General features: G+C 36.6%; 1 protein-coding gene across 2 annotated transcripts in view; it reads right to left on the bottom strand.

Annotated features, from left to right (window-relative positions):
* The window catches only part of LOC150084901 (eukaryotic translation initiation factor 5-like), a 148,523-nt gene that overhangs the window by 68,186 nt on the left and 64,366 nt on the right, over positions 1–15,971 (bottom strand). For both annotated transcript variants that reach the window (XM_090375626.1, XM_090375625.1), the window contains exon 6: positions 11,622–11,703. In XM_090375626.1, the coding sequence (XP_090231752.1) occupies positions 11,622–11,703 (82 nt within the window). The remainder of the gene's footprint in view (positions 1–11,621; positions 11,704–15,971) is intronic.

Here is a 15,971-nt window from a genome sequence, read left to right as displayed (position 1 = left end):
ACACTGTTCAGCAGTATTTCATCTTCATTTGGATGTTCTGTTGTGATCTACGTAAACATAACTGTCCAGTATTATTTCATTTTCGATGTTTCCAGACGATTCTAATAATGTCCAAAAGTTTTTCAGTTGTGAAAGGGGCAGTTCATCTTGTTCGTCCAGTCGTTGTTCAACTTCTGTATTCAATGCAAATCCCACTTTCGAAAAACAATTTTGAATAGTGTATTCAGTGACATCGTTTGTCCAAACTTTTGGCAGTCAGAGATGCAATCTCTAAGGTTAATTGTAACCTCCACGTTTCTATTTTCTGATAACGCATTGACAATCTTCATTATTATTCTCTTTCGATAATAAAATTTAAAATTTTTAATAATGCCTTGGTCCATTGGCTGGAGTTCTGACGTTACGTTTGGTGGTAAAAACAACTTCGCACTTTTAAGTTTGGCAGGATGTGCCGGACAGTTGTCAGTTACCAACACAATTTTCCTTTTTTCTTTTGTTATACGCTTGTCTAGTTTTAATATCCATTCTTCAAAAATATCACTTGTCATCCATGCTTTTCTATTAATTTTATTAACGTAGTCAACTTCCAAAGATTTTGTGCCTCTAAAACATCTTGGGTTTTTTGATATTCTGATGACTAAAAGTCTTAATTTTTCACTTCCTGTCATATTTGCTCCATATAGCACAGTGATTCTTTCTTTGCTTTGTTTTCTGCCAAAACATTTATCATCCTTAAAAGCAAGTGTTCTATTCGGTAAACATTTAAAGAATAAATCCATTTTGTCAGCATTAAGAACATCCTTATGCTCATTTTCTTGCAAAATCTTCTTTAAGGTATTGTTCCTCCAACTGCTGCAATCTTCTTCGCTTGCATTAACACTTTCTCCACAAATAATCTTTTACACAATTCTGTGGCACTTCTTAAATTTATCTAGCCACCCAGTGCTCACATTAAATTCTGTATGTCCAAGGGACTGCAAATTTCAGAGTTTGTTGCTTAATTATTAGGCTCGGTATTGGGATATTATTTTCACGTATCATTTGCACCCATTTTAGAACAGCTTTATCAACATCTTCGTATATACACAACTTAATTCACTTCTTGTCTGCTCCTCCTTCAATTGCATTTAAAATTGATTCTCGATTTTTTTAAAATCGTAGATAAACTGCTTGCAGATATGCCATATTTCTCCGCAACATCTTTTTTCTTAAAACCCTGGTCAATATCATAATCTTTGCTTTCTCATTAATACTTAAACACTTTCTCTTCGACATTGTTTCCGCAATTGTAAAAATTACTCTACTGCAACTCTTGCCGATACACACACCGCAAACTTCGCTGCGCTGGCCATATAGTGAATTGTTAGTACAGGTACTGCCTACTTAATGACGTTCCCTTGCCAATTCAACAGTATTATCACTCACTTTGAAGAAATATATCACTTTGTGAATTCCTTTTATTCTGCTTTCATTCATATATACACGAAAGAAATTTTATGATTAATGTATGCTGTATGTTACTTTTCAGAAAAAAAACAAAAAAAAAAAAACAAGAGCATATAGCCTATGTGACTGATGAGACGAACGAAATAAAAAAAAAAAAAAAATTCATGAAAACCATCTATTGGAAGTCCAGTTAGACGAGAACGGACATATCATATAATGACTGACATGAAGGTCACACGGTACAGTTGAGGTGAGAAACGAATGTCACTCAGTAGGCATTACTAAAAATCGACTATGGTAGCATTCTATGTATTGCTGCCGTAGCATGCTAAAGGTTTATCGCAGCGAATTTCGTTTTCCTGTGAGCCAACATCAATTTACAAATCTACCCTATTTATTTTAAAGTTTACGACCACTTTTAAAAAAAACCCATTTGGTTTAATAACTGTAACAAAAATGAAACAAAGACCCTCCTACGGGTGTCAATGGCCACAAGTGTTCACTAAAAGGATTATTATTTAATTCCAGATGCTAATGCGCAATTTCAGAAGGAAGGAGGCAGTATATTTGAGTGGCTGTTTAGCAGTAAAATGCTTGAAAATCTTCAAACCCTTTCTGTGCTTCAACTTGCAACTGTTATAGGTCTTGTTACTTTTCATTGCTGTTGTAACCTCCCATACAATATTTTTCTGGGGACTCCTTATTCATACATCTTGGCATCCTTCATGTTATATTCCTTTAACCCTGTAGGTGCTGTGCTTGATTATACTCTGGTACTTTATTCATCGGTAACAGTCTGCATTTAATTATACATAAGCCATAAATTCAATGGACTGCACTACATTTGCTGCCAACCGGGCTAGCCAGGTGGGTAAAGTGCTTGCCTGGCAACCCAAAGGTCGTGGGTTCGAATCCCGCCTCGGGCTTGGATCAGAGTAAAAAATGCAAAAACCTTTGGGAGGTGCATTATGGCCACAGAAGCCAATGTGCCAACAACTAACAAAAAAAAAAAAAAAGAAAAAAAAAAAAAAATCTACATTTGCCAGTAATTAATGGTAACTACAGCAATTTCAAAGAAGTCAACTTTTTTATGGAAAATGTTTACAGAAATCACAAAGTTAGTAATAGAAGAGAGAGATACTTATGCTATTAGCATAACTGAAAATGCTACCAAAATTTCAAGTCAGGAAAATGGAAAGAAGCATTTCTTTCAGAAATTAGTTTTATTGCTATACATACACTGGTGTGCAAACCTTAAAGACCAGTCAGGTTTTCACCTGTAGCTTCTCACAGGAGTGGCCTCGATATGGGAAAAGCATACCAAAGGAACCTCGTGAGGTACAAAAACGATGAAGGAAACAACAACACAACAACAGAAACAAAACGGTACAGGGGGACTTGATTCAAAAATGGCAACATAATACTGGCTGCCATGATACAGATGTATCACTGTCAAAGACAGAACAAAGGGAAGAGGTGGTCCTCAGTAGGAGACATGGCCACCCCTAATGTCAATGCAAGTTTTGCACTGCCTGTCCATAATTAGAACAATGTTGTTGATAAGTTCTTGCAGTAACTCTGTCAGCACCATCTTCAGCTGGTAAACATTTTCTGGTAGGTGTGGATGTGCAGCTAGGTGTCTCCCCAGAGTGTCCCATAAGTGTTCGATGAGATTTAGATCGGAGGAACGAGCAGGCAATCCATACGAACAATGTCCTCACTTTCCAAAAGCATATCAACAGCTGCAGTGCAATGGGGTGTGGCGTTATCATCCATAAACACGAACTCGGGGCCAACTGCACCTCGGAACAGACACACATGGGGAAGGATTACCTCAGTACAGTAGCGTGCACGAGTTACAGTACCGCCTTCCAGTATCTAGAGTTGTGTACGTCCATCCAAGATAACGCCTCCTCAGACGAGAACACCTCAATCGCTGCCATATCGATCCCTTTCAGTGAGTTTTGTGAGGTAATACCATGTGCCAACCTCTCGTCAGATCAGCCGACTTCCAGAATTGTTGCTGAGACTGAATCTCATCAGTAAAGAGTACCTTACCCCATTGCACTGCTGTCCAGTCCCTGTGTTCGATGCACCACTGTAAACGGTGTCTCCGATGGGCAGGTGTTAAAGGGACACAGCATAATGGCCGTCGGGCAAACAGTCCACCTTTGTGGAGTCGCCTGGCAACAGTAAACCGCAATACAGGCATACCTCGGTTAACATTACCTCTGATAACGAAGCTTCGATATAACGAAGTCCGCAATTTCAAGCCCCATTTAACAAAAAATATTCCAGTTTAATCACCTGAAATCTAAACAAACTGAAGAAATTACAGAAACCTTTGGGGTTTCTCGTGGTTGGTTCGAGAAATTTAAAAAACGGGCCAGGATTCATAGTGTAAAATTAACAGGAGAAGTTTCCAGAAAAACTAAAAGGAAATAATTGAACGTGAAAAATTTCCACCAAATTTGGTGTTCAATGTTGACGAAAGCGGTTTGTTCTGGAAACGGCTACCAACAAAAAGCTTCATTTCTATTGAAGAAAAATCAGCTGCTGGGTTCAAAGCAGCCAAAGACCGTTTAACGCTACTCTGGATCAAATGCCTCTGGCAATTATAAATTAAAATTGTTATTAGTTTACCATTCAGAAAATCCGAGGGCATTAAAAGGTAACATAAAAATGAATTTACCTGTAATATGGAAAGCAAATAGAAAAGCGTGGGTTACCAAGGAGTTATTTACTGATTGGTTTGTTAACCACTTTTGTCCTGAAGTAAAACGGTATTGTCAAAAAAACAACTTTGAAGAAAAAGCTCTTTTGTTGTTAGACAATGCTCTGGGACATCCTACTGATCTTAACATGTTGGACACATGCATTCCTGTCAAAGTTGTGTTTCTTCAAGCAAACACAACTTCCCTGATTCAACCATTGGATCAGGGAGTAATAGCATCATTTAAAGTTTATTATCTGCATCGAACATTAAGCAGTTTAACTGAACTAGAGGATAAAGAGGAAATGACAGTTAAAACTTTTTGGAAAAACTACACCATTAAAAACGCAATTGAAAACATTGATAGTTCTTGGAAAGACATCACTAAGAAATGCTTACATGGAGTTTGGCACAAAATATGGCCAGAAGTTGTACTAGAAGAAGAAAATAACATCCAAGAAATTAGAAATGAAGTTATCCAGATGGCTCAATCAATAGGTTTCGAAAATGTCGATGAAGAGGATGTTAGAAATTTATTGAATGCAGAAGACGGTTTTTCAGTGGAAGATTTAGAAAACCTTGTTAGCAACGAAGACAAAGATAATGAAGACGAAGTTAAAGAAGTTCCTGCTGAAAAAGTGTTAACAACCAAAGATTTAAAAAGGTGCTTAAATGACATTGAAAACGTTTTAAATTTTTTTAGTGAAAATGATCCTGATTTAGGAAGAAGTTTTATTGTTAAGCGATCAGTGTTAAATGCAATAACTCTGTATAGGCAATTGTTAAATGAAAGAGAAAAAAAGCATAAGCAATCAACTTTAGACTCATATTTTAAAATGTGATTTCACTTTGTATGTAAGTTGACTGTTTATTTAACAAAACTTTTCTTTGTTCGAAAGAAAAGTTTTGTTAAATAAACAGTCAACAAGTAATTTCGTGGAACGCATCCTATTCGTTATTCGAGGTATGCCTGTATTCTGCATCCTGTGCAGCTGGTTTGCAATGGATCCTGCTGTCTGGTGTCGGTCTCTCTCTCTTGGCCTGTAAGAATATTTAGCGGTCATCATTGGGCATTGTTTTTCGTGGACAACCACCACCTGTCATTCTGAAACCTGACCACGCACTTGAGACGAAGCTATGGGCGATACCAAACTCTGCAGACACACTCCTCACACTTCGACCCCAGGTAAAGTCATCCAGATGTTGTCTACTGGCCATTTCATTGTCTGTAGCACTGTATGAAACCAATCGAACGTCTGTAACAATCGTGCCCACCATTCAGTAATTTGCACATAACTGCTGAACTGCTGCTTTTATCTCTTTATGTGAGCCCTTTCATCACGATTCAAAGTTTTGCATGTGCATCAGCTTTCTACTGAATGGCTGAAACCTTGCGAGATTGTGCACTGATCCATGCTTTAGATTGTACTGCACTGTATAAAACTTTTGATTGTAATTTAGTGTTTTGAAGTTACTATTCTGATATTCTTATGCTATACCAGCAGTAAAATATTTCTTAAGTTAATAAAATATGTTTCATTAGGTATCATGCATAAAAATAATTTTTCTGTAGCATTTTTCCCCCAGAAAAGTTCATTTTTTCAAAAATAATTCAGGCCGCTGTTGGGTTGGTAACTTTTAAAGTAACTTAGTATCTAAAGGATTAATGATAAAAAGGAATTCATGATATCTGTGACTGTTGCTTTAAAGTTGTTCATTCCACAATTCCCCTACATTTACCTGGACAAAATAAAATAACAAACTTAATAAGTTATCAATCTCTTCAATATAAACAGTCAGTACATCAGAGACTATTTGTAATTATTATAAATATTAAATAACAAAGAATTATTTATAAACTACATATAAATTATATATATATATATATATATTTTGGCAGTTGTTGTTGACACATCGGCTTTTGTGGCCATAATGCACCTCCCAAGAGGTTTTTTTGCAGTACTTTGATCCAAGCCCAAGGCGGGATTCGAACCCGCGACCTTTGGGTTGCCAGGCAGGCACTATACCCACCCGGCTAGCCCGGTCAGCGAAAAATTATATTTAATTTTCAGCTCGAGTTATATTTAAGTTCACCCTGGGCAGCACGATGCATAGGTGAACTGTGTTGTTTGAAGGTAATAAAAGCATCAAACCTATATTGATATTAATTATTTTCAAATTGGAAATATGCACATGATGGGGTCAAATGTTTCATGGTATTTACTTACCACTTCTTCAGTGACTGCAAAGACAGTAACAGAGGGTTGTCAACAGAGGGTTATGGAAATCGAAGAATTTTGTTTTGAGGTTAATTTTTATATAGTAAATAACAATAATATATAAACTTTTTGAGCAAATTCTTGGGGCAAGATTGAGGAATAAAACAGAAGAGAGAGAGAATGAGTGAAGGACAGTACAGATTTAGAAGAGAAAGGTCAATGATTGACTTGATATTTGAATTTGACACTTTAAATACATATTTAAAAATATGTATTTGAAGTGTGAACGTTGTGTGAGGACAAAATTTGGGGATTCAAATTGGTTTCCAGTGTCCAATGGACTTTGACAGGGTAGTGTATTGCCACCACTATTTTTTATTGTCATGGACAATATCCTTGCAGCGGTGGATGATAAAAAAAGGTGGGACAGTGGTGTTTGAGGATGATGATGATGTCCTTTGGCCAAACAAGGAAGAACTTCAAGAGAAACGAACACATTGGGAAAAAGTAGTTAGTTAGTACGGTTTAAAGATAAGTGGCCAGAAAAGCAAAGAGATGGTGATGGATAGAGAGAGAGAGAAAGAGAGATGGGAGTAAAAGGTGTGAAATTGGGGAAGGAAATGTTGGAAGTGGTGGATAATTTTAAGCACCTAGGGAGTTTTATTAACAAAGGATGGCAGCATAGATATGGAAATAACTAGAAGAATGGCAACCAGTCAGAGCTTCTTCTGTAATGTTAATAGCCTGTTGGTCTAGGTTGTAGTCTACTTCTTAGTTGAGGGGGAGCATTATTTGGTTGGAGGGTCAATACGGTTAAGAAGTTTAAACTTATTTCTAATTTGGGTTAGGACTTTATTCTTAAAGACGACCATGTGGCGGTTTTCAATCTGAATCCCATAGTTTCAGTTAATGTTATCTGCAACTCCTATTAAAAAGGTTTCTTTGTACAGTCTACAGTTATGGTATCTGTCAGTGGCCAGTACTGATGTTTCAGAAAATGCCCAAAAATGGCCATCTGTGGTCCTCTGTCCATGTACGGCAAGCTGGGTCTAAATCTGCTACTCTACCTTTTTCAGTAGTTTCTTCTTGTGTTCTTTTACTCTGAGTTTTCTCTTGCTTGGTTTTATGTCCTTTGTCACAGACATTCTCTCAGATATCCCAGACAAGCTGTACTTGCTACCTGGAGGTCTAAAACACTGATGGAACTGATATTCAGGTAACATTCAATTCAAGTCATCTACCACCAATACTAGGTGGTAGATGACTATCATCAACTGGTGCAATACCATCACTTTGCTTATTGGAGGCCTGAAGTGGTGGAACCCATGTTTAGTCTCCAGAGCTAAGTTCCAGTCAACCGTTCCCCATCTCTTCCATCATGCAGTATGACTGATGGCTTTTAAGGTTATGAACACCACGGCGAGATCCAAACTTCTGTACATTTCGAGGGTACAGCTCTAAAATGGTGTTCGCAGGCCAGCCGCTAGTTAGTACACTGGACCGAACCTATTGGTAACTCTCTACGAGACTTCAGGATCAACTAGTGTATAATCTTGCTACCTCTACTCTGCCAGATAGTGACTGGAGGGAGTCCAGAGTAGTGGAAGATTTAGGAGAAGTCTGGTTGGCCTGCCTCCCTAAAATCCACTCATGCACACCTTCTCGATGGTAAGCTCTGTTACGTCACTTAGGTGGCAACAAACGTGTAGAGTGGTTCTCTTCAAGACACCTGGTCAGCGTGAAGAGGAAAAGACCAAACCCTCCAGCACATGACAGCACAACGAAAGAAATGGCCCTCAGTCCTCAGCAGCTCTCCCTCTTACGGCAGTGAGAGGATCAGAGTGGAAGCAGAGGGTGCTAAGAATCTCTGGGTACGACCAGGCTGCCATGCATGAAACTGAACATGGCCTGTTACAACGTAAGACTGCCCACCAGTGAAGATAGGATATTAGAGCTGGAAAAGGAATTAGAAAATGTGAATTGGAATAGCATTGGTTTGGCTGAAACAAGAAGAAATGAATCACTTATAAGTTTATCAAGTGGAAATCTGCAGTACACCAATGGAAACAGTGACAGGATCGCAGGTGGAGTTGGCTTTCTGGTCCATAAAGATATATAAAAAACATTTTGGAATTCAAAAGTACATCACCAAGGGTGTCAAGACTACTACTTAGGATTTCTAAGAGATACAAGCTAAAGGTTATAATGATTTATGCACCAATGTTGAGTCATGATGATGAAGAGGTTGAAAAAATGTACACCAAAATTGAGTCTTCTAGATGAGCAGAAAACCCATTACACTATCATTATGGGGGACTTTAATGCTAAGGTTGGAAAGAGACAAAACAGAGCAGAAAGGGGAACTATAGGAAATTTTGGAATTGTTGAAAGAAATGAAAGAGGTGAAAGGCTTGTGGAATCTTGAAGAATGTCAGTAATGAACACTTTTTTCAAAAAAAAAGGGCGAACAGAAGGCAGACATGGAAGAGCTCAAATGGATTAAAAACTAATGTTAAGATGCACACTTGATATAGATGTAAGAAAAGAAAGGAAAAAAGTGACTCGAGTAAATAATACGAAGGTCTCAGAGAGCAGAAGAGGAGAAAAAGCAGTATGTACTGGAACTTAAGAACAAGTTTGAGCTTCTGCAGACTGTTCAGGACCAAGATATTGATGAGGAATACTACAACTTTCTGAAAGTGATAAAGCCCAAGAAACCTATAGGTAAAAAGAAATCCAAAGAAGAAAAAATTAGTCAAGAAACACTTGTCATGATGATTTGTGGATTATGAAGACGACAAATGAAGAGCAAGATAAACACTGACAAGGACAAAATTGAGTATATTGAGTTACGCAAAGCCATTAGAAAGAGACTCAGAGAGGACATCAGATTTAACACAAGAAAAGCAGAACAAGCATTAAGGGAAAACAAAGGACTTAAATCAGCAGCTGTGAGCAGTAATACAGAAAGACAAATGATACTGAAAAATAGAGATGGTGTACTTATAAATAGCAGAGAAGGCATAATTCAAATAGCAGAAGACTACTTTTAGAGAATTATACAAGGAGCAAGGAAATGATGCCAGCAGTGGGGAAGATGGATCACAAATTAGTAACACATACAATATACCCGATAATCCTTCCTGATGAGGTAGAACATGTGTTGAACAAAATGAAGAAACAGAAAGCCCCGGGAGAAGATGAAGTTACTGCAGAGTTGTTAAAATTGGGAGGAAGAGACATGTCACAGAAACTGGCAAGACTCTTCACAAAATGCATTAGAAGAGGCGTCACGCCCAAACAGTGGAAAAATGCAATCAATTTGCTGCATAAGAAAGGAGATAAATCAGAAATTGAAAATTATAGACCAATTAGCTTGTTTTCCCACATCTACCAGTTGTTCACAAGGGCCACTACTAACAGATTAGAAATACTTGATGAGAATCAAACGAAAGAGCAAGCTGGCTTTAGGACAGGATTCTCAACTATGGATCACCTTCACGTGATCGTAATATCACAGCTAATGGAGAAAGCAAATGAATATAAAACACCGTTATGCCTGGCATTTGTGGATTGTGAAAAGGCATTTGACTCCATACAGCATAAGGCAATGTTTCGGGCACTGGAAAGATAAGGCATAGATACCACATATATTATGATTTTGAAAAAATCATAATATATGTGGTATCTATCATAATATCATAATCATGTGGTATCTATCATAATATATGTGGTATCTATCGTATCTATCATAATATATGTGGTATCTATATGTGGTATCTATCATAATATATGTGGTATCTATCATATCATAATCATAATATATGTGGTATCTAAAAAGGCTATCTCCTTTATTAGACTAGACAGAGGCAGTAGCAAATTTAAAATTGAGAAAGAAGTTCGACAAGGAGACACAATATCTCCAAAGTTGCTTACTGCTGCCCTTGAGGAAGCTTTCAGAAGATTAGACTGGTCGCAGAGAGGGGTCAATGTGAATGGAGACTACCTAAACCAATTACGATTTGCAGATGACATTGTGATCATAAGCCACAATCCCAAAGAATTAGAGGAAAACCTTAACCAGTTATGGAGAGTTAGCAAGGATTTTGGACTAAAGATGAATATGGCTAAAATAAAAGTAATGATGAACAAGTATGCCACAGAAAGGGAAACAATGATTGAAGATACAGTAATTGAAAAGGTGGAGTCATATACTTATCTGGGACAAGTCATTAGCTGTAATAATGATAAATGGCTGGAAGTCAAGAGAAGTATAAATTTTGGATGGATAGCATTCAAGAAATATAGTCACATACTGAGGAGTAATATCCCGATTTGCCTGAAACATAAAATAATGAACCAATGTGTACTCCCCACCATGACTTATGGAAGTGAAACTTGGGCACTCACCAAAAGAATGGAAGAGAAGCTGAGAACGACACAGCGAAGAATGGTTATTATTATTGTTATTAGTTTTTTTTTTTTTTTTAGGAGCATTAGCAACTAAGGCCATATTGCTCCGGGATATGCGGTGGTCATTCTCTGACCTTTCTGCATCCTCCGTATTTGGTGGTGACGGGCTCGAACCCCGGTCTAATCAAGAAGCATGTGCTATGCACTGTTGCTCCTTCCCACCTGGCTACGGAGGCACCTGCGAAGAATGGAACGAATTATATTGGAAATCAGACTGTTAGATAAGAAGATAAACACGTGGATTAGGCAGCAAACTCAAGTAAAGGACATTCTTATCAAAACTAAAGAATTAAAATGGTCTTGGGCAGGACACATAGCTCTAAGAAAACCTGGAAGACAACAACAACGGAGATGGGCAGATGAAATTCACGAGTTCGTGGGTAGTAAATGGATGTCCATTGCACAAAACAGAATGAACTGGAAAGTTGCTGGAGAGGCCTTCATCCTGCAGTGGATTGAAAATGGCTGATGATGATGATGAATATAAATAGCACAAAAACTAAACAGGTAAATAATTTTAATTCTGGTTTTTATAAAATTAATAATTTTAATAAATAATTTAAAATCTGGTTTTAATGTTTCTCAGTAAAATCTGTTCTAGAGATAATATGTTACTCACACATTTGTGTATTTAAATGAATTTGTATCAGACTGAAGAGGGTCTAATAATGAACAGTAATATTCTTCATCCTTCAGTTTTGCTGCTTTCTTCTATTTCATATCAATTATTTAAGTTTAAATTCAAAATAAAATTTAAAACAAACACTCACATGTAGGTGGCCTGTTGAGAGCTTTGGCAATTTCTACCATGTTGACAACAACAGTTTTAATTCCATTGCCTTTACCTTCAACCTGGGGAGAGGAGAGAAAAATCATGTTGGCCAATTATTACTCTTCACTTATATATTATACAAGACATATTGTTTATTGCTTGTATATTATACAAGCAATAAACAAATAATGATTAAAAAAACATAACTGCATAATATGAGTTGAAATATTTAATTTAGAATCAATTTTAATGTTTAATAAGTTCCAACTGAGGTACTTCTTTGGTATAAAGTACAAATTAAAATAGATCCGATTACCTATTCAATTTTTTATCCAGAAATGAATCAATATCTTTGGAGAACAAATGACAATGGACTGGAGACTGCATGTATACTATCAGATTAGGAAAAATTAGAAAACAGACAAGCATAAAGGAAGACTGATTGAATAATACTCATGCATGCAGCTCTATTTGGCTGATAAGCACACTGACCTCAGCAAGGTGGTATCACTGTGCTTCATAGAGATACTACATTGGTGTGCAAAACTTAAGGACCAACACTATTTCTAAAGGTTACAAACACAAAATCGAACGAAACAGCCTGTGCAAGTTGCATAACTGGGGCCGTTCAGTAGAAAACTGGTGCACATTCAAAAATTTGAATTGTGACGAGAGGGCTCACATAAACAGATAAAAGCAGCAGTTATGTGCAAATTACCAAATGGTGAGCACGATTGTTACAGATGTTCGATTGGTTTCATACAGTGCTACAGACAATGAAATGGCCAGTAGACAACATCTGGATGACTTTACCTGGGGTCGAATAATTGGGAAGCTCAAAGTGCGAGGAGTGTGGGTGCTGAGTTTGGTATCGCCCATGGCATTGTCTCACATGCATGGTCAGCCTTCAGAATGACAGATATAGCTGTTTGAAGAACCAGTGGTGGTCATCCATGAAAAACAATGCCCAATGATGACTGCTATATACTCCTACAGACCAAGAGGGACTGGCACCAGACAGCAGGATCTGTTGCAAACCAGCTGCACAGGACGCAGGATATTGCGGTTTTCTGTGGCCAGGCGATTCCACAAAGGTGGACTGTTTGTCCGACAGCCAGTACACTGGGCAGGTGTCCTTTAACACCTGCCCATCGGAGACACCGTTTACAATGGTGCACCGAACACAAGGACTGAACAGCAGCACAATGGGGTAAGGTACTCTTTACTAATGAGAGTAGCATTTCGGGACCTCTAAGAAAACGTATGCATTTCGGGACTTCTAAGAATTTTGTATGCAGATCACATTACCATTTTAAAGTAACATCAGTTAGAAACGAACCCTTCCTTCGGAAACATGTCTACTAATGAAAGAAATTGTCTCTTGATTTGCAAAAAAAATCAAAATTATTTGCAAGTTGGAACATGGTGCAAAAAATGTTGAAGTGTGTAAAAGTTTTCTTGATCCTCTTCATGTGTATCGACATTATGGAAGAATAAAGATGTTTACATATCGGGACTGGAAAAGAACATAACCGGGGGAAAAAAAAAAAATTTAGAAAGTACGAGGTTACAAATGGTGATGAAGCATTGTTTCTAATGGTTCACCACACAAAGAAGTGCTGGATTTTCAATAGACGGTACAATCTTGAAGGCTCAAGTGGAAAAATTTGCTAAACAATTTGGATGTGACGATTTTGTGTGTAACAACGGCTGTCTGGATCAATTTAAAAACAGACATAACATCGTTTATGCAAAAATTAGTGGAGAATCTTGATCCGCAGATCCAGTAATGGCAAATGAATGGACTGACCATGTTTGGGCAGAAATCAGGAAAGATTTCAATGACATAGACATCTACAAAGCCGAAGAAACAAAACCTTTTTATAATTTGACACCTGACAATATATTTAAATTCAAAAGGGGGAAAATGGTTATATGCGCAAATATGACAGGAACTGATAAAAAAAAAATCCCATTTGTTATCGGAAAATTGTTAAAATCTCAGTGTTTCAAAAACGTAAGGAAACTTCCTATGGATTAGACTGCAAACAAGAATGCTTGGATGAATTCGGATATTTTTCGGAATAAGGAGCTATTCAAAAAAAATAAAAATATTTTATTGTTAGTTAATAACTGTCCTGCACATCCCCAGATTCAAAATTTGTCCACCATTAAGCTGGTGTTTCTGCCTTTCAATGTGGCATCAATTTTACAACCAATGGACATAAGTGTAATCAAGAGTTTAAAAGGATTTTAAAAGATTTCTAGTTCTACATCTGATCAGTCAAAGAGAACAGAAACTTACCGAGTCCATATTGATATTGGATGCTATAAATTTATTGAATGATGCATGGAACAATGTTACTTTGACAACCATATTGGATTTCTTCAAGAAATCGAAATTAAATTCAAACGAAATTTCAATCATAGATGAAGATGATGGAAACAGAGAAAAAACAACCTACCATTATCCAAATGGTTGCTACGTAACAACGTTGTAGGTTTTAATAGAGATAACTGATGAATTTGTACGAGTCAATGACAACTTGTTAAGTAGCGGTCTTCCTACAGAGAGTAACATTGTAGATGCTGTGCTCAACAAAGATGATAATGAAGATGATGATATGATGTCAAGTGAAAGTGAATCAAAATCAGTGCTGACAATCTCACAAGCTCAAAGTGCAATGGACACATTAGTCAATTTTTTTAAGGAATTGAGGCAAGTAATGAGACTTAACATGTTGAGCATTTTAAGGGGAAACTTAAGAAATATCAAAAGTGAAATCTTTAAAACAAAGATCAATTTTAAGATTAATAAATAAATACTAACTGAAATCATGTTTATTATTAAATAATATTGTTTTAATTATAGAAAAATAAATTGTTTAGTATTAAGTGTATTGTAGTTTATACAAGCATATTAATACAAATAATATGCAGGTATATACTTATATTACTTTTTTCTCTCATTTTTTTTTTTTGTTTTTTGAATTTTTTTATAAAGTTATTGAGAATTTAAAAAAATAGGAAGTAGATTTAACTCATCACTGATATAAAGCATTCATTGTCTAACGGCCTCAGGGTTCCCAATCTCTGGTATCACTGATATAGCGGGTAAAAGTTATAACGAGGAAATTTTGTTGCTCCCTTGATGCCCAAGTTCGACTGTATATACCCGGAAAAATTTATAAATGATCAAATAAAAACCAATATACCCTTACAAAAACCTTAAGTCAAGAACTGCACACTTCAAAGTCACAAACAAGCACAAGTTCAACATCACAGAACCCAACATGTGGATTTCACAATAATTTTTTTTGTATAATGACTAGCGAGTCAACAGTAAGGATTCAGAAAAAAAAAAAAAAAAAAAAAAAAAAAAAAATTGGAAAGGTTGAAAAATTACATCCAACATAATAACAGGGGTTTTCTCTGCACAAAAATGCTGTGTTATAAGAGGTTTGCCGCAATTCTCTAACCGTGTTATATAAGCACAGTGTTGCAAGGATTGCTGCAATTTATCAATAGTGTTAGAGCAAAACTGTGTTGTAGAAGTACCATGTTATACGGGGGGGGAGAGGTTGGCCGTATAATAAAATTCCTATATTTTACTACATATGGATTTACTACATAAGGCTTGGGCTTAGGTTCAACTAAGAAACAAATATCCTTATACCCAAATCCACCTAAGCTGCTAATATATTTTTTAAATTATACAATATGACCTTAACAGTGAATCTGCTATATATTTAAAAATCTGAACACTTGTAGGACAGCTCTTTTGAAGCTACCAGCTTCAATCAGTTGGTAGGAGGCATTGAGTAGTGAACACAGGCCAAACTGTGAATAATGTATTTTGCCAAAGTTAAGTTGTGATTGGAAGTAAAGCTTCCAATTAAAGCCCAAGCCTCAGCACTGAGCATCAATCTTCAGTGAGAGGAACGATCCTCGCAATCTAAAATGAAATGCAGTAAAGCGTGTGAATTTTATTTCAACTATTGCACCGAAATATTCCCCGGCATTCTTTAGTGCTGTACTGTGTAGTGCAAACACAGCTTAGTTCTGGGGGTAAAGGCACACATAATGGTTAAATGTAAGTTTTACTTCACACACTGCTTGAATGTTCACTAACAGGTCACCCATTGGCCAATGAGAAGCCAGTAAGAGCAGAACAATCGCCATTAATGCATGTCAGTTGTTAAAAATGGCATAGTACATCCTATAGTATTTCCCATAGTACATCCAGTCATTATACAGAATACACCACAAATTGCATTTTTCAGTAATTAAAAAATATTGTAAGTGATAATTTACCATTAATTATTATTATTAATGTAAAATTTTTCAG

The sequence above is a fragment of the Mastigoproctus giganteus genome, chromosome 6, assembly GCF_048544385.1.
Source record: "Mastigoproctus giganteus isolate SK-2022 chromosome 6, ASM4854438v1, whole genome shotgun sequence".
NCBI lineage: Eukaryota > Metazoa > Arthropoda > Arachnida > Uropygi > Thelyphonidae > Mastigoproctus > Mastigoproctus giganteus.
This window is presented reverse-complemented; position numbering and strand designations above follow the sequence as displayed.